At 40.5% G+C, this 19,742-nt stretch overlaps 1 protein-coding gene across 2 annotated transcripts in view; it reads left to right on the forward strand.

Annotated features, from left to right (window-relative positions):
* The first annotated feature begins 14,462 nt into the window (after positions 1 to 14,462).
* LOC135472281 (centrosomal protein of 162 kDa-like) overlaps positions 14,463 to 19,742 on the forward strand; it is a 31,503-nt gene continuing 26,223 nt past the window's right edge. For both annotated transcript variants that reach the window (XM_064751719.1, XM_064751728.1), the window contains exons 1-5: positions 14,463 to 14,868; positions 15,613 to 15,742; positions 15,924 to 16,084; positions 16,630 to 16,690; positions 19,564 to 19,609. In XM_064751719.1, coding sequence (XP_064607789.1) covers positions 14,797 to 14,868; positions 15,613 to 15,742; positions 15,924 to 16,084; positions 16,630 to 16,690; positions 19,564 to 19,609 — 470 coding nt within the window. In that variant the 5' untranslated portion in view covers positions 14,463 to 14,796. The remainder of the gene's footprint in view (positions 14,869 to 15,612; positions 15,743 to 15,923; positions 16,085 to 16,629; positions 16,691 to 19,563; positions 19,610 to 19,742) is intronic.

Raw genomic sequence — 19,742 nt, forward strand, 5'->3', positions numbered from 1 at the left:
TATTGGTTGATTCTATATAAGTTATTCAACAACAAATTTCAGCAAGAATAACGGTAAGGAATATACGAAATTTAATGATTAAAATATAGTCTAAGATCACGTCGTTATCCTGGGGGCCAGACCTACACGAAACGAATATCTAATAATCGTACAGATTTCCTAGGTGATGCATTCTATGTACTCGTTACCTGAAAGAGGGAGCCGTGCTCGTCAATTTCATGTGCCAGGCCCGCAAGGCACTACTACCTTGGCAGACGAGGAAGGAAGAGAAGGGTAAACTCCTTCAGTTTTGCACGAAACACCTATCAAGAAGGCCAACCCTCACTTCGCCCGGATGTACGTGGAGCATCTTGAGATGAGTAAGTGCTTTTTCCCTACCCTCTCCACCTTCGTGATACCACCATTACCCCCTTGCCATGGCATACGGTGATCATTCTACCCATGTGTTTACAAGGATGTTACCAGGGTGCGAGTTCTCAACACAGACCATTGCCAAGACTTCCTGAGATTTATTCACCACCACGAGACATTTCTCACAGTGACCGGGCATGTTCCCCAGCGTAAAACACACACCAATAACGGACTTGACACGGGGTTTTATCTGCTGCTGCTAGTGTTCTATAACTGTGCTTAATTTCTTATTTCACTGTTGGAGTTCACATGCAATAAAAAACAAAAATGTCACGTTGAATCCTCGGTCTTTTCGTTGGTTATTTCACACCAACACCGCGTGTGTTTTTTAGCTATGGGTAGTCCACGGTAAGTGATTTGAATGATTTCTGTAGTGCTCGGTCGGTGTACGGCACTACAGTGACGGTGTGTTTTTAAACTTTGTGTCTTTCCAGCCCGAATAACCTGCGCACCACGCCCAGGTTGAAGCGGAGCACGCTGGAGTCAGTGACCGCGACCCTGTCGATGCCACCCCTCCATGCATTGTGGCCACAGACCCCTATTAGTTTTCCATGAACGACAATGTTAACGTTCAGCGCTGTAGCTCAGCCCCAAACATTACGTGGCCAATAAGCTTTGGTGCATACCTGGCCCAGCCTGTGAGAAAGAAGCCATAAAAACCTCCACATAGGTTGAACGTCAAAATCTGGACCCTTCTGTGCCGGCAGCTGGGAGGGGTGCCTAGCAGCGCCAAGGGGACGTCACTCGCAGCCTCATCACCACCTGTCTCCTTGTGTCCTCTCGCCCAGAATCTCAAACTTTCATCATTAAAACTCATATCTGCTTAAAGCTTAGACAGTTTCCATCATTTTGATACCAAGCATGCACCTGTACACCAAACATGGCAGGCTAGCAGCAAAAAAAGACTTTACACCCTAAAATACACAGAATTACATTCGTCCCTACCGCAAAACGGAAGTTGTAATGGGGATCTGTGTTTATTGTACCCGACAACCCAGCGGCTTACAGCGGCATCCAGCCCTTGCTCAAGGCAGTCCGGAAACAAGGACTTAAGGTGTCTGGCCAGCGTGTCGGCTTGGCTGGCCCAACAGGACAGTACACACCGAACCGTCCCGCTCGACGGCGCTGCCCTCGTAACCGAGTCGTGGTTAGGAGTATATACAGTCAGTGGCAGGCGGACCTGGTAGACATGGGAGCGCAAACACAAGTATTTCACCGCTCACAACACTCGGTGGTACCTGGACGCCTTGCCGTCGCTGGTCCGCGGCTACAATCGAGTGTATCACCGGGGTATACGGCGGGCCCCCATCGAAGTCACCACGCAAAATCAGAAAGAAGTGCACCAAGCCATGTATGGTCCGCCCACATCCAAACACGGTAACCGTTGTACCGTTACCGCGCTGGCGATCTCGTGCGTATAAATTAAAAAAGTAAAAAGGATACTCGAAAAATCGTACCTCCCGGGTTGGAGAACGGAAATGTTCCGCGCCGTCCGTACCCACCCCGGTCAGCCCGTCGTGTACACACTTGATGACTTTATACGGCTAATCTCTCTGGATTTGGATTACCAACCAACTTGTAAGGTTGGAAGCCTCGGCGTTATAAGGATTATCACAGCTTCGATTCCTAAACCTGGGCAACAATTAGTTTGTGCTAACGTACGAATCCTACCAACAGTATTCCATCCCACAAAGAAGCTAAATGTCTTAAATTTGACAGACAGTATTCCCAAAGATTTTATTTATTTATTTGATTGGTGTTTTACGCCGTACTCAAGAATATACGACGGCGGCCAGCGTTATGGTGGGAGGAAACACATGTTCAAATCCCAGCAAACGGAAACTTGATCAAAACTTGATTCTTACCTCCAATTCCACGGCTCGCCTTGAAACTATTTGTGTGTGGTACCTAGACTTGAGTGGCAATACCTTCATCTCAGCTTATATTATCCCTGGTCGAAAATATTCACTGAATGTGCGAGACGACACGTCCGATTTAGGTCCGTCAAAAATTTCTGAATATAACATAAATGTGCCAGTACCAGCTGCATTACAAGTTGTAAATGCAAGTTTTCTTAACAAATATTCCAAATATTAAACTGAAAGTCTTGATCTGTCAACTGATGGAGTTTTTGGCTGTTTCTTTGTCGTATCCGGTCTGAAGACAGTGCTGAACACATCCTACTGGAACTACGCTGTGTTGTCTCCAAGTGTTTTAATGCATTTTACTTTAGTCGAGGTTTTAGTGGCTAGAATCTGTAAGCTGGATTTAGACTTCCTCTACGATATGAATACAGGCGTCTTCAGAAGTCTGAAACATCTAACAACCCTCCATCTCTCCAGTTTACAACACTCAACAAACACATTTTCAAACCACTGAGAGTTTTAAAAAACTTGATACTGTCAAACAATAAGCTGGTCCACATCCCAGAGTCCATTTATAATTTTGACTCGCTGACATTCTTGGATTTATTATCCAATGTGATTTCGTCCTGTCACGAGCAGAAATGGACTGGTTGAGTGGTGACTTTTCATCCAACTCAAGTCCAGTTTCCTTAACCGTATCCCTCTCCTCTGTATATGTTACACACTTAGTTTTATGCGCTGGATTTTAAACGGCTCTGCTAATGTTGAAGAAAAATGAACTACCTTCGATGTACGTAGCCTCAAATCAAAGCTTAAGAGCATGAATGTAAACTGTGACAGCAACTTTTGGTTGACGTTTACCATAGTTTGATCCGATATGATCACTGTTAAAATTGTCTTAGGAATCTTTGGCTATCGGTACAGATGGAATAACAAATACTGGGTTCTAAAAAAATGCAGAAGAAGACCTGCAATTGAAGACGACACAAACGAACAATACCGATACGATGCTTTCAACTGCCAATGAGCTATTGTTTTGAGGCAATTGGAAAGGTGAGATGAGAATATTTTGGAAGATGAGAACATATACTCCATTTGTCTTCATGATCGAGACTTTCCTGTGGGTGTGAGTAGTCAACAAAACATCATAGACGCCGTGAACAACAGTCGCAAAGTTATCCTAGTCATCAACAAGTCGTTCCTGAAAAGTGATTGGTGGGAATTCGAAAATTGAAATTCAAATGACGGGCATGCGCATGACTAGAAACGGCTAAATGCCTGTATCGGAATGCCACGATCGTTAGTGAATCTTTGGAAGCATATTACATTCCTGGTGAGGCCAGGTAATGACATCGGTGACGAACGGATATTCTGGAACCATCTACTGGAGGTCATGGCACGCTGATTTACGGTCGTTTGATGTTTGTTAGTCGTGCACTGCTTATCATAACAGATTAATTTACAGTCGTCCACCGCTTGTCATGGCTGAACTACAGTCCTCTACCGCTTGTCATGGCTGATCTACAGTCGTCCACCGCTTGTCATGGATGATCTACAGTCGTCTACCGCTTGTCATGGCTGACCTACAGTCGTCTACCGCTTGTCATGGCTGACCTACAGTCGTTTACCGCTTGTCAAGTAATGCTGATCTACAGTCGTCTACCGCTTGTCATGGCATGCTGATCTGCAGTCGTCTATCGCTTCTCATGGCATTCTGATCTATAGTCGTCTACTGCTTGTCATGACATGCTAATCTACAGTCGTCTACCGCTTTTCATGGCACGCTGATATACAGTCATCTACCGCTTGTCAAGACACGCTGTTCTGCAGTCGTCTAGATCAGGAGGTCCTCGCACGCTGACAACAGTTGTCTGCTGGAAGGCACACTTCTTTACAGGACTTCCTCTTCGGGAGGTCATCGCACGCTGATCTACTGTCATCTGCCGTTAATCACAGGTCAGGCTCACAAGCCAGTCATCTGATAAAGGTTGAATTTTATATTTGTTATTACTTTTTTGTACTGGAATGTTATTGTTATTTGTTGACAAATAGTTAGCCATTACGCACGTCAGTTTTGCTTGTTACATTTGTCAGATATAACATTAGCATTGCCACTCTCCATGCTGTAGTTTTCTTCTTCTGTATTCCTGCATGGATACTCGAGTGTTCTGCTTCTCTATTAGGTATCCCGGAGATCTGTCCATTTGCATTGTTTTCATGTATAATGCAACGAACACTTTGAGTAATTCTATATACAGGTGCTGTCTAATAAATTGTTTCACTGCATGTTAACCTAATTCCACTGAATTCGCATGTAAGTTGCTAGCCCTAACTGATGTAAATGGAGAAGAGGTCGGATTTCACAGGTTGCGTGTGATCATTTGCCAGCTATCGCACTGTCGTCGCTGTTCTGGTTTTACTGTCCATGCTGCATATCCTTTATGTTATTGCATATGATACGTTAATATGTGAACACATTTCGGGTTGTAGACGTGTGTATAATCTATTCATGTGATTAGATGTCACTCATCTTATGTGAGCTTGGAGTTTTACCCCGTGATCAAAAATATTTCACTTATACGACGGCTAGCATTATGGTAACAGGAAACTTGAAAGAGCCCGCGGGACACCCACGACCATCAATATTTCAAGTAATCGATTCAGCCCGTGGGTGTATCGTTAGTTCGATCTCAAAGCCCGATCGGGGCGAGGAATAGGTACATAACATAAACAGGCCTGTGTATAGGATCATTAGCCCAATAACAACGTGAATAAGCCAAAACACCGGATTGTTTTCATGAAGTTATGTATGACCAGGAAACTTAAATCCCCGAGGGGAGAGCTTCACTGTGTACCCAGTTTTGTCAATGAGAATAATGAGTTTCCACCAATGTCCCACATAAACACGGCTAGCGGTAAACTCCAAAGCCCGTCCTACAAAATTGCGCACACCAAAAAAAAAAAAGGCAGAAAAACGAAGAAAGCCACATGAAAAAAAAAATGAAAAAAAAATCGTTGAAACTACTTGTGTTTGAATAATTGTACCTCAATTTACAGGATAGAGTATCTTATCTAGTTTATTTGATCGTAATGTTTCAATCAAATAGGAAGACTGTTGTATTTGCTGGGTGGTGGGTGGACGGTCAAGGGAACCAAGATGCCACCACCCTTCGCCAGATACCTGACAAGTCTTCAACCCATACCCGGCCAAGGAAAGCTTTCATCGAGTAAACCAGTGGAGGTTGTCAATACAGAGTAGGTTTGTCCTGTATGGTTTACCATTATTTAGTGTGTAGTATCTGGTAACGTGGAACACATCAAAGGGCATGCTGTGCTGTGCCGCAAGGAAGCGTATATAAACAGAGTATACCGTTTTGTTCACTGGCATAAGTACAAACCCTATAGTATCCTCCTCCACTCAGACCATTAATATTTCACAGACTTGGGGGGGAAAGGAAATAACTTTTCGTTTAGCTCTGGAAACCACAAAAGTATGTATGATATATAACGCGGAACTTAATGTACATATACTTTGTCTTTTTGTGGGTGGGCAAGTTTGTGACACCACTGAAGTATCATGCCGAGGACATCAGACATGACACCCAGTCATGTTGTACTAACACTGGGCCAACATGTCATGTTTCCTCGCTCACGCCTCTCAGTCCTGAAGGACTACCGAAGCAGAAACAAGTACCATTTTTAGAGTCTTTAGTATGAACCAACCCGACTTTGATCCCAGGTCTCCCTCAAGGCGGACGCTCTAACCACCAGGCCACCGAAGCGGTCCCCCACAAAAGTACAGGGCGCATTTAAACTGTCTTTGTCTGTTTTTAGCGAGTTGCTCGATGAAATGTTTAAAGTATTAACCCGCTGAGGCCATCGGGATACTGACAAATGAGACCGCGTGTTCGAATTCAAATCTGGCTGTTTCCGTTGCGACATTTAGGCACCTGGTAAAGCTGAGGCTATGGGCACTCCTCTCTCCTTCACCGATAAATCTTACCAAAGTCATTTAAGTGAAAAATTCTTGAGCACGGCGTTAAAATTATTCAGAACCATTCTCCAAAAGTCGAATTAGTTATGAAAAACTGAATTTTAAGCTTTACATATATCTTTTTTAATTTTTCAAATAAACACAATTGCTGCATGGTAATGCATAACCAATAAAATTCGACCCCTTTGGAATTTTTACTCAGGCCAAGGTTTTATAATAAACATTTATAAGGATTCTTTCAGACCAACTCTATGGCAAAACATACACTAGGTCTATTAATCAGTGTTGAAATTCAGATGTGAGCTGCTTTTCTTCGACCGTGTTATGCACACTTCGAGAATACATAATTTTACTTCTTCACTACCTTACCGGAGACACATTTGTGTGTTAACTTGCTATAACTCTTCTTGCCGCAACAAGCTGGCTTGATCTTTATTTTGGACTGGACTGATCCGCCACAACACATCTTAGTTAACTTGCTATAACTCTTTTTGCCGCAACAAGCTGGCTTGATCTTTATTTTGGACTGGACTGATCCGCCACAACACATCTTAGTTAACTTGCTATAACTCTTTTTGCCGCAACAAGCTGGCTGGACCTTTATTTTGGACTGGACTGATCCGCCACAACACATCTTAGTTAACTTGCTATAACTCTTTTGGCCGCAACAAGCTGGCTGGACCTTTATTTTGGACTGGACTGATCCGCCACAACACATCTTCGTTAACTTGCTATAACTCTTTTGGCCGCAACAAGCTGGCTGGACCTTTATCTTGGACTGGACTGATCCGCCACAACACATCTTCGTTAACTTGCTATAACTCTTTTTGCCACAACATGCACCCTTGATACGTTTGGGTTCTATGTTGCCTTTACAACACATCTTGAGCCATTTGTTGTACTTTTTTCCGCCACATTTAGCTGCAAATAAATACAAGACAGCGCCATATTGTAAATTACTTCTTGTCGTAAAATTCTAATAACAAAAAATCCATTTTGATCTTGAAGGTATTTTTTTTCTTTAAGACAACGCGGACGAGGCCTTATTAAACAGCGACATGCAGACGTTTTTGTTTCACTGTGATGTAACTGATGTCAACAATAATAATATATGCTTAGATATTTTTAGTTGCGGATGGTCGTGGGATTCCTCCGGACACTGTCCAGTTTCCTGCCACCATAATGCTGACCGCCGTCGAATAAGTGAAATATTCTTGAGTACCAAACAAATAAATATATAAGATATTTTTAGACGGTTAATCCTTGCCCGCTACTTTCATTCGCTGCACTGTTTTCTAAACCTCCCATCTGTTGATGCATTATCTGTTATCACTTTAGAATTGGTATACATACATATGTCTACATTGATTTCAGCGCTATCATGCGCTCTCATGACACAAACTTCATGTTATAGTGAAGTTAATTGGTCACTTTGACGAAACCATGTCTTATTTTACTGTCAGATAAAATTTGATTGACTGTGCACGTTTATACATAGTGGGTCAGTGTAGTCAACATAACAAAATCAATTTTGTTTTATTTATTTAATCATGTACTTACATTTCTTGCCTTCCGTGGACAGAATAAACACACACAGCAGGCAGAGAATCAGAACTGTAGAGAATCTCATCGTCATGGCTTCAAAACTATAACAGGTAAGAGAAAAGTATTTACGACACAGCATATACTGATGTGTGTATAATCAACAATATAAAGGATAAGAATGTGATCCCTGACGAATATTAAGCCATGGCTTCAAGACGATTTCAGAGCCAGTCTCCCTTTGTCTGATCGTATCAGCTTCCTTTTTTCTTTTTGGTAAAGAATTTTCAGGAACGGCTTAAAAATAGAATACATAGATAGCCTTTCAATGACTCACCTGGCAAGGTCTGATGTCGACTGAAATCCCGCTAATGGTTTGTTACCACTTCTGCTTCTTTTAAATACCCAGTGACTGACATTGAATTCAACGAAGTGTGTTAACAGTCAAGGCGCCATTGGTGAATATTTGTTTCGCATCGTTTAACCACATTACCATCACCGGAAAGTATCGAAAAGATAACGTGAAAAACAGGCATGCTTCAATGATTTATTATTATTAATTTATTATTAATAACTAAATTCGTGTAAATAGTAAAACTGTTTTCCAGTAACATTTCAGCTGTATGTAAAATGCACACAATCCAACAACCGTATAAACGCAGTTATATATACTCAACAAAAATATAAATACACGAAGTAATTTGATATCGTTTTCTCTCAGTTTTAAATAACGTGTTAACTGAATAACGATAAGGGTATGTATTCACTATTAATTGTGGGTTTAATTTTCACCATTTTCACACTCTAAGGCAATAATCATGTAGCTATGACAGCGTCAAAACAGAGTGGTCGGTCATCACAGTTCACGCCCTTCATGATACTAACGGTGGACCCACTCCATACTGAATGCTGTGAATTGAAGCCAGAATTGATAACGAATGCTTACCCTAATTGTTGAGCTAACACGTTATTTAGTACTTGGAAAAACAATATAAAATTGCTTCGTGTGTTTATATTTTTTTGAGTATATATAAGCTGTGTATATATATAGAGTATATATGTGATTTAGTTGAAAAAGGACCAGGGCCTTCGTGGCCGAAGTAGTTAGCGTGCCAATGACCCAGAAGCCTCTCACGAATGCGGTTGCTGTGAGTTCAAGTCTTACTCTCCGGCAGTACCTGGCAAGATGTGTCAGCAACCTGCGAATGGTCGTGGGTTTGTTCTGAGCTATGTCCAGTTTCCTCCCACCATAATGCTTGTCGCCATCGTATGGCTGAAATATTCTTGATAACAGCGTAAACACACTCATATAAATACACATAAAAAGGACCACTGATTACCTTTTTATTGTAATACCCCCGAGAGAGCAAGCCACACATTCGTCGATTTTTGTATTACAATCTTAGCTTATTTAGTTACATCTAGCTTCATTAACATGCCGTCCCGGAGTGGCAGTTAACGTAACTGTTTCAGTTACCACTATTTAATGACCTTCAGTTACACATTTCTAAAAAGATATTTGCATTTATCACCTGATCAATCCAGGGTTTTCTTACTCTAACGAAGATCATCTAGCACATAATGTAAATTGAGGATGTGCTTACGGATGTTGGAAGGAGTACTTTGTAATATTTTCATACAAAAAGCTGAAAACGCTTACCGTAACTCAAAGCAATACCATGAACTGTTTTGAAAAAAACAAAACACATTTATAATCTTGTCCAAATTGGACGTAAGAGCCGGAAACTAAAACTTGGTCTGTGACTTGTTACTGCAAAGTCATTATGAAGTTCCATTCCATTATGATGAACCGTTCACAAAAAACTGTTTGGACAAAATGGCCTTAACTGTGTCTAAATTGTAGCACGAGCCCGCAACTCTAAATTGATCTGAATAATATTTATTTCAGTAAGTCTTCCACGTGCAACGCTTATTAAAACATTTATTTCAATAGGGATAATTTATTTCAGAAAGATTTGCACTATAGTAGGAAAAAACCGGATAGGGCTTTTAATACCTTCATGAACAAACTTAATGGTCTTACATGCAGTAGCTCTAATATCTTCACACACAGTCGCCCTGGCCTTACAGTGACTCTACAGTGCATTCACACACTGACGTGATTACATTACCGTAACTCTATAAAACCTTCACATGTAATCGTGATTGCCTAGTGACTCTACAATGCTTCACACACAATCGTGATGGCCTTACAGTGACTCTACAATGCTTCATTGTAATGAAGTAATTACATGGCCTAGTAATGACCCTATAAAACCTTCAAACCTAATCGTGATGACCTGACACAAAGAACAAAGAGATTTTACTATAAATGTATAATACATAGTTTACTAAAACTATAAACTATGCCCCCTCAGCCTGGAGTCAATGCATTGAGCACAGAGCCGTATCTGGTGATATTCTGCATAACATTTTAACCTAGATAAAAACACGATTCTTTATCATTGTCGTTATTGGCGAACGCGAGAATTGTTGACGTGTACGTGTACTAATCTGTCTCTTGTTTTTTTTGTTTTTTTTTTGTTTTTTTTTTTTGTTTTTTTACCTCAGGTTGAACTTTTATTTCCTTTACAACATGTTTACTGTAAATGTACTTATGGTGAATTAATACAATACAATACAATGACATACATAATTGGAGCATAGTGGCCGATTTTTTTTTTACCTGACCTTAAAGTTTTATTTCCTTTACATATTTATCTGAGCACAGTGTAAGACAAATTCTCTAAGTTGTTGTTTCAACAGCCATGTATTTGAAAGGCTGTTAATTGTTAGAGTTCAATGGTCATGCACTGAGTACATATTTTGAGATACTGATTATAGATGATGTACAGATTATCATAAGATACATATATTGATTATTGACAAGTTATAAATTAGCATGTCGTACGATGTGGATACTGGTTTAATTCACTCGCTTAGAACATTCCTAATTTCTTACTTAAATATGTACTTTCTAAATTCTTTGTGGGCTAATAATGGACGTTGTTTTGGAAATTGTTCTTGCTATTAATGACCCTGAACGTCGGTTTTAGTTGACGGCTGGTATACGAATATCTGCTTGGACGTCTTTATATGCTCTGTAATTTATAGTCATGTACTCAGTTTCAGTTCAGAATAACCAAAATGTTTTGAAAAAGAAGCCGAATAACTGGCCAGAACAAAATAAAACCGCTATCATTTTCTTACAAATGAAAAAAGCCGACCTTAGAACCTTAACTATCATGGTGAAGATATGTATCCAATTTCAATTCAACGCAGTGTTAATCTAAAAAACAAAAAGTCCGTAAAACTGTCCAAAAACGGCACTACATGTGTCGAAAAACAACGCATTTTTAGGCATCTTTATTAGTTCTCGCTTTCAGTAAGTAACTGTTGAACAACCCCTTAGCCAGGTAAGGTTGACCACAGTTCGTATGGCCCGAAGTCAACTGCGCCTAACCGCGCGTATCTTTGAATGGTTATACACTTCTGCTGAAGGGGAGAACTCACCTACATCATTGTTCTTTGCTTCTGGTCGGATGCAATTTCTAGAGAACATCTTGGGCTGACAATAGGGTGCGTATGTCCGAATGTCATTTAGAATACAGATTTGTCAAGGACACAATAAATAATGAGCTGTAAGCAAAGGTGTATTTGCTCGTGTGCGTTCAAACCGAAATGTGGTTCAAGGGCTTAGTTAATTATTTACAGGAACTGCTGACGTAAAAATGTAAGAGAAATATATGCGTCATCCTTTTCCAGTTACTTACCACTGCGGTTTTGGTGTAACTCTCTACACTGTACTTCTATCTATATAGTATGTCTAAGAAACTTTATAAACGTACGTGTAATTTTAACATGAAGATTATTAAATACATAACTACATGTAATTAATGAATAGCGCAAGGCTTGTTACTTACGCATGATCCTGCATTATCAAATTTATTACAGTCGAGTGGAAAAAGCCGCCGAAAGCTCAAAACAAACATAAATATTTCAGACGGGTTTAATTAAAATTAAGCCTGATATCAGCGAGATTTTGTTGTCTTCTTGACTTGCTTTTACAAGCGCGTGCAAAATTGTGAAGTAATTTAAAGTCCCATTCCTGGAAATTTAGATGTCATTAAAAAATAACACTGAATCTATGCGCTGCTCGATCGTAACAGACACTCTTTTTCCAGCGTTAACCCCCATGGACGGCCCAAGCCAAAACTGTAAAAATTGTTCTCATAGATGTATTTTTGGCGAATACAGTACTCGAAAGAACATATTTATATGAAATGCACAGAATACTCAAAAAGAGGTATCTGCCCTTTAATATATAACAAGTAGAACTACAGCTCCAAACGTCTTGTTGGTGCGCGTCGGCCCCTTGGGCCGGAAAACCACCAGTGCATATCAATTCCCGCCCTCTCCCCACCTTCCCCTCCAAGCGTCTTACAACGACCAATAAAATAAATATCACACATACAGTCAGGCCGTAATAGATTTTAGACTGAAAATACATTATATCATCTTAAGGTTTTAAGGAATTTTGGTGATCTTTTATGCATAAAATTCTGGAGAAAAAAATGCTCTCGTGATTCCGTCACAGAAATTTTGTGATTTCGTCACGCATTTCTGTTCCTGAACATGGCTTAAATATCTATTAACTTTCACTGCAAATTTCAGTTTTATCATCTGGAGTCGTCGACAATCAACTATAATCATGGGTTCTATAAAATTGGATCCTAAATTCGCAAACTATTACCAAAACATGACAACGGTTCAGGAACCATGTCCCTTTCCTGTGACTCCGTCACGGGAATTTCGGAGTAGGCCCTATGCAATACTCGTCATCAAGGAAAAACACAAGGGTTGCCATATTTTGTTGAAAAGCCCTAACAATTACCCCCTTGTAAAACCATGGATGTTTAGAGCTGATCCAACAGAAGCTAAGGTAGAAAAACCGCGCTCGAGTGCATGGTGATTCCGTCACGGTGGAATTCATAATATACACGTATACGTGCAGCTAAAAAAGGCCTAGGCCTACAACAAAGAAACTGTGTATAAATATGAACGTTGTTTTTCTTACCCTTGCATGCATTTCTTGTATTGATTTTTTTTCATCAAAATACCACAAAGGTTGTTTAAATCGGGTCCAGGTGAATGACTAAGTGAGGGTGAAAATGAAAATTCGTAAGACTAATACCAGATGTGTCTACCTTGCGTATGGACGCTCAGACTGGGGACAATCCCTGCATGACGTCCCGAAACTGTTGTCACATGGTTATAAACAGAACTGCTGAATGTTTGAAAATATATTTATAGGCAGAGGCTGTCATGATCTATCGTTCACAGAAACCTTTCCTTAGTTCAGGATGCATATAGTCTTTAGACTGAAATATGCGAACATATACATTCTTTCATTTATAACACTTGTTTGTAGCTGGGATTAAGACAGACGTCTATTTTAATCCCAGTTTGTTGGCTGAAAATTACAAAGGAGAGACATGTAACAATTAGAGAAATTATCTGTAACTCTATCTATGTGTAAACCACAGAAAGCTTTTCATTTGGCCTTAGTTATAAGGTTATCCCGAGACACGCATAGGGGTGTGTATGGGTACGACATGACTGTATCCCTGTATTATATAATTAGATAAAGATTACAGTTGTATAAGCTCATCCAGTGGCGGGATTTTATAATCAGTTGAAAACCCAGACATTTCCAACAGTGTTTACGTCAAAGATATAATGTTATACATGTTTAGGTCCTACCATGTAGGTCCACACATATGCGTATCTATATTCACAATCTTAAAACACAACTGCCTGTATTAAGAATTCAACATTTTTTTTTTCGGTGCAAATCATGGTGGTTTCCCCTCCGGTCGGACGTGGGAAGGTCTGTCGACAACTTGTGGATGGTCATGGGTTTTCCCCGGGCTCTGTCCAGTTTCCTCCCACCATAATGCAGGCCACGGTTGTATCAGTGAAATATTCTTGAGTAAGGCGTAAAACACCAATCAAATAGATAAATAAATTTTCTAAGTGTTCAAATGATACATGTTAGATGGTATCAAATGTAGGACTAAGTGCAACATGCACGTTGCAATGTTGAACTGCGTAATGATTGTTTGCAAATTGTAAAATAATGCTGGAAAGCAAGGTTTTAAACATCTACATAGGGCCTATTGCGGAATTCAACATTTAAAAGCGTGAATATAAAGTAAGATAGTGTTAAATTATAACATGTTCTAAGCATTTTATGAAGAGTTACATTGTTCATATAAGCCTACTCTAGAACGCGTAATACTAACATTAAATACAGGGAAGCCTATGCCCACTACCCTTCCTCCACCAATGCCAAAATATTGAATTTATCATTATTAAAGGTATAACATTTATACAATGCAGTTCGAGCTTTTTTTACGAATTAGTCAGGCTGTCACCATAATATTTTTTTTTTGCCTTTTTTTTTTAAGGAATCGCCTTTAGGCTGCTACATCCTTGCTTCTAAAGAACTTGCCGCAATGCTGGTAAAATAGGCCTACCCTGGCTAAGCGCTGTTGGAGTAGGCCTGCCTGTCTCCACACAGGTAACCTGAGGACCGCCAGAGTAACTCTTTTGTGCAGAAGGCAGAAATACACGCTAGACAACAGTAATGGCGGAAAGTTTGACGTTTTTGACCAACTTGTACGACTATCATAATATCATCGATCTGGTGTTCACCTCTAGAAAAAGATGAAATTTTTAGTATCTTTATGGAGGGCTTTTTCTTTGTTCTTGCCTCTTTGACCACGATCCCAAAAGACAAGAGATCATTGTCCAAAAACTCAGCGATGCGTTAGCGGCCTCAAATGCCACCTTTCTTAGCTTTGGACGGGACACGTGAGAACATGTCCGTAGATGACCACATAGCCGTCAGTCACATTGATACCTACAGCAATCCTGTGGAATAATTGTTTATCTCACCTTCTCGTCACCGTTTGTAGAGGAATGGTCATTAAGATGGCACGGAAATATGCCGACAAGGATTTCGATGCGCAGTTCGATGCTTTTATGAAAGAGGTAAAGGACCATTCTTAGAAAAAGCAGGTCAAATCACAACGTTCAAAATACCTAAATGTAATCCAAATCACCTAAAGCTAGATACAAATCACCCAATCACACACCCATATCACCTAATGCAGTAACTGCTAGTATAAAATGGATATGACTGAAATAAGACTTGATTTGTTTGTAGAGAAGTGTTAAAAATCACAGTGATGACAGTTTGAGAGTCAAATACCTGCACTGTTGTTCGCTGTTTTGGCTGACAGTGCAGGTATTTGACTCTCAAATGACTAGGTATTTTTGAAGAATGTTATGTCTTATAATCACATTGGATTGAAATAAAAATAAAAAACTACGATATCCTGTTGGGCAAATGCTCTCTCCCATCGGAAACAATTCTGAATGTGATTTCTTGACCATACTTACAGAGCAAACTAATGTTTGGCTATGGTGTTTACTTCCGATGTAGAATGACAATGCAGATCTGGAAGGTGAAAATGGATATTGGTCTCATGGAGATATATCTGTTGGCCACAATGATGAAACAGATGCTTCAGGTCTAATACCTAAATTTGCCTTAGACTGCTGATGTTAAGTTAATATGCACATAACTAAAGTACGAACTTTTTTCTTTATTCTTAAACTGCTAACTATTCATGTACCAGTACCAAGCGTGTGCACTGCTGTATGTCTCCACTCAGCAGTTATAGAATTGCTTATATACCGATACAATAAAATGCAATTAATTTTCTTTTACAGTCCCTGTCATCCGAGGACTCTATAAACTCAGCTCATTTAGCCAAGCTGTTGCAGCCTTCTAAACCAAGGGAAGGCAAACCTTGGTGGTTAGAGGATGATGAGAGCCTGGATGATGGCAAATTTGGAGAGGGTAAGCTGGGTTAGCATTTCATGTTAAGGTGAAGTATAAGGGTTTGCGCCATACATAAACATAATATTCCTCTGGGTGTAAAATATACGCGGAATGATGTTGATATCACTTACAATATGTTTTTTGTGATTGTGAAACTATGCCGGAAGTCGAATGTGTGATTAACTGTTTCATTAATCAGGTCTGAGCTCTGGGAAAAGTTTCCTAAAGAAGAAGAGTGAACCTAAGCATAGCACTCCAGTGTATGAATCAGAGGATGGACAAACAGAAGGGCGCACACAGTCCATGATTGATCCCATCAAGAAAAAGGCGGCTGAAAAACAGAAAGCAAGGACAAAAATTGTAAGTAGACAAGAACATTTTGAAATAAATGGTATTTTCTTGTAGCTGTTGATGAAAAAGAATGCTCGTCATGTTTGTCTGTCTGTCTGTTATTATGAACAAGGTGATCACATTGAAGGTCAAAGATCAGTTGAGGTGAACAACACCAACATTCCCACTTAAACTGGGGTTGTTTCGATCAAATTTCTGGTTTCTGTGGCAACTGACAGAAAATGGCAAGTTTCAATTTAAATGATGTGTATGAGACCTGCAAGATTAGGGAGGAATTAGGTTTCTGTTTAAACTGAGGCTGTTTTGATCAATTTATTTATGGTTTCCATGGCAATGGACTGAACAGAGTGTTAATCATACTCATACCAATAATAATTGGGCAGAGGATTTCAAATTTATTATTTAGGTTCATATACTTATAATTACTTACAATTTAACATACATGTAGGCCGATCAGATTTCTGAGTTTCACACATGGAAAGCCGTTATTAAAGTCTTCAGATAAAATTGTGGGTATCAGATTCCTTTTATCTCTGTTTTTTCTTTGTTTCTAGTCAACAGCGAAAATTCGTGGATCCAAGGCGAGTTCAATGAGTAAAGACAGCCTGGATGACAGTAAGTTTTCGGACACTGGTTACTGTTAATATTTAAGGTTTTATATCAGGCGACACCAATTTGAATTTTTTTTTCCTGGCAGAATGAATCTTTTTTTTTTCAGTGTTGGATGGTGGTTAAAAATAAAACTGAAAAGTCATCAAATTTGTGGGAAATGTGGACAGTCGCAGCAATTGTTCCTTTTAAAGACATATTTACGTGATCGGAGAGCCTAGGAAAACAGGAAAATCATCTGAACCATTAAGATCAAACAAAATGAAAAGGTGCATTTTCAGTTTATTTTTGCAGTATTGACTCACTTGAAAAATACAAAATAAAATCGATATAATCTTTAAAATAATAATGTGAAATTTTAGTGCCATTTTTGCGGATCTGCAAATAGCAGTTGCGTTGAACCTGGTAGAGTTTTTGGAAATATACACTGTGTAATCTAATGACTGCAGGCTACCTGTATCAGATCTTGCCATTTAAGGCGCGTAAATGCGCTTGCGCTCCATAGTGCACCTCATTACTAATTTGAAGAGCGCACATATCATGCACCTTAGCTATACTTTGTTCAGAACAAATTTTAGTGCTCTTAGATTTCCAAAGTGATCGTTCACAGTTGTCATTTGGTGTGTTGACAATTGCATTGTCTCCCACTCACCAAATCTTGTCCGCCGCTCACGTCTGCTGCAAGATGGTCGTTTCTAAACATGGCAAACATGGCCACCGATCAAGCATGGACTGCGTGGTAGAAAGCAGCACAGTAGCATGGTGGGTAGACAACGCAGGCAGGGTGCACAGTTGTTCACCTTTTTGCGATGGGAGACACATTGAGTCATAGGTTATAGAACCGATAATGTGGGGCATCGAGAATAGTCACTCAAATACGGTGTAAGCCTTTTGTGAGAGTCATGCTCATAAAATAATCCCGACACACCGAGGACAGGCTCTAAAAGATTTCCAAAAATATGTCTCTGGAACTAATTTCATGAGCAAATGGACTGTTATGCATCACTTTGAATCCAAAGGTCATGCTACAGGGTTTGAAAAGCTGTTAAAATCTTCTTCTTGCACTACCAGCAACAATAACAGCAGAGGCACACAGCCAATAATCCAGTCATCTCTTCAAAATGCGGAGAGATATGTGTACAGATCAATAACTTCATGTCAGCTGTCATTTTTTAGACAGTTTCATTGCTCGAGGCCAAAAGATAAAATTCGTTTAAATAAACCTTCTTGAATTCCTCCAAATAAATAGACTGAGTACACTGTATTGAATGGCTGTGTTAAACTTTAACTTACATGTCCGACTACAGTTCCTAATTTTAACTATGTATAGTTTAAGAGTCATTTTTGTCATAACTTCAGAGATTGGTTGCTCTCCTGTTTATTTTAAACGACAAGACCTGCTGTATATATGGAAAGGATAAGAAAATTATCATACAGCTTTGTGTTACACAAAAATGTAAGAAAAAGGTCTATTACTTGTAGATGCTTGTTGGGCCATCCCTGGCTCTGTCGTCTAAAATTTTGTTGATGGGAGCCTAGGGTGGTTTTGATGATGCTATTAATATTTTTCAGATGCAGTACTTTGTAGATGCCAGTGGTTTACCAGGCACACTGGTTCCCTCCACCCATAAACCTGACCGCTGTCATATGTTTACGCCAGGCACACTGGTTCCCCCCCACCCATAAACCTGTCCGCTGTCATATGTTTACGCTAGGCACACTGGTTCCCCCCCACCCATAAACCTGACCACTGTCATATGTTTACGCCAGGCACACTGGTTCCCCCCACCCGTAAACCTGACTGCTGTCATATGTTTAAGCCAGGCACACTGGTTCCCCCCACCCACCCATAAACCTGACCGCTGTCATATGTTTACGCCAGGCACACTGGTTCCCCCCCACCCATAAACCTGACCACTGTCATATGTTTACGCCAGGCACACTGTTTCCCCCCACTCGTAAACCTGACTGCTGTCATATGTTTAAGCCAGGCACACTGGTTCCCCCCCCCACCCATAAACCTGACCGCTGTCATATGTTTACGCTAGGCACACTGGTTCCCCCCCACCCATAAACCTGACCACTGTCATATGTTTACGCCAGGCACACTGGTTCCCCCCCCCCCCCCACCCGTAAACCTGACTGCTGTCATATGTTTACGCCAGGCACACTGGTTCCCCCCCCCCACCCATAAACCTGACCGCTGTCATATGTTTACGCCAGGCACACTGGTTCCCCCCACCCGTAAACCTGACCGCTGTCATATGTTTACGCCAGGCACACTGGTCCCCCCCCCCCACTCATAAACCTGACTGCTGTCATATGTTTAAGCCAGGCACACTGGTTCCCTCTACCCATAAACCTGACTGCTGTCATATGTTTACGCCAGGCACACTGGTTCCCCCCACCCGTAAACCTGACTGCTGTCATATGTTTACGCCAGGCACACTGGTTCCCCCCACCCGTAAACCTGACTGCTGTCATATGTTTACGCCAGGCACACTGGTTCCCCCCACCCGTAAACCTGACTGCTGTCATATGTTTAAGCCAGGCACACTGGTTCCCCCCCACCCATAAGCCTGTCAGCTGTCATATGTTTAAGCCAGGCACACTGGTTCCCCCCACCCGTAAACCTGACCACTGTCATATGTTTACGCCAGGCACACTGGTCCCCCCCACCCGTAAACCTGACTGCTGTCATATGTTTAAGCCAGGCACACTGGTTCCCTCTACCCATAAACCTGACTGCTGTCATATGCGTGTCAAATCTGGAGTTCGGTGTTAAATAGAATTCAAGTAAAGAAGCAAAATTATAAAATAATTACGAAGTTATATTCATTTGAGAATGGTAAAATACAATATTGGTTACTTACAAATAGTTTCAGAGAAATCAGAAGAAACCGATGGACAGAAGGCAAATGCTGGGTGAGTTTAACTGGGTGCCATTAGTCCTTATTACCCGTAATTATTCCTTATTAACAGACTATTGATAAATAAAAAAGTGAGATAATAGTAATTGCCTTAAATCTCGGTCTTGAATCTGTAGGAATGTGTACGA

This window comes from Liolophura sinensis, chromosome 1 (genome assembly GCF_032854445.1).
Source record: "Liolophura sinensis isolate JHLJ2023 chromosome 1, CUHK_Ljap_v2, whole genome shotgun sequence".
Taxonomy (NCBI): Eukaryota; Metazoa; Mollusca; class Polyplacophora; order Chitonida; family Chitonidae; genus Liolophura; species Liolophura sinensis.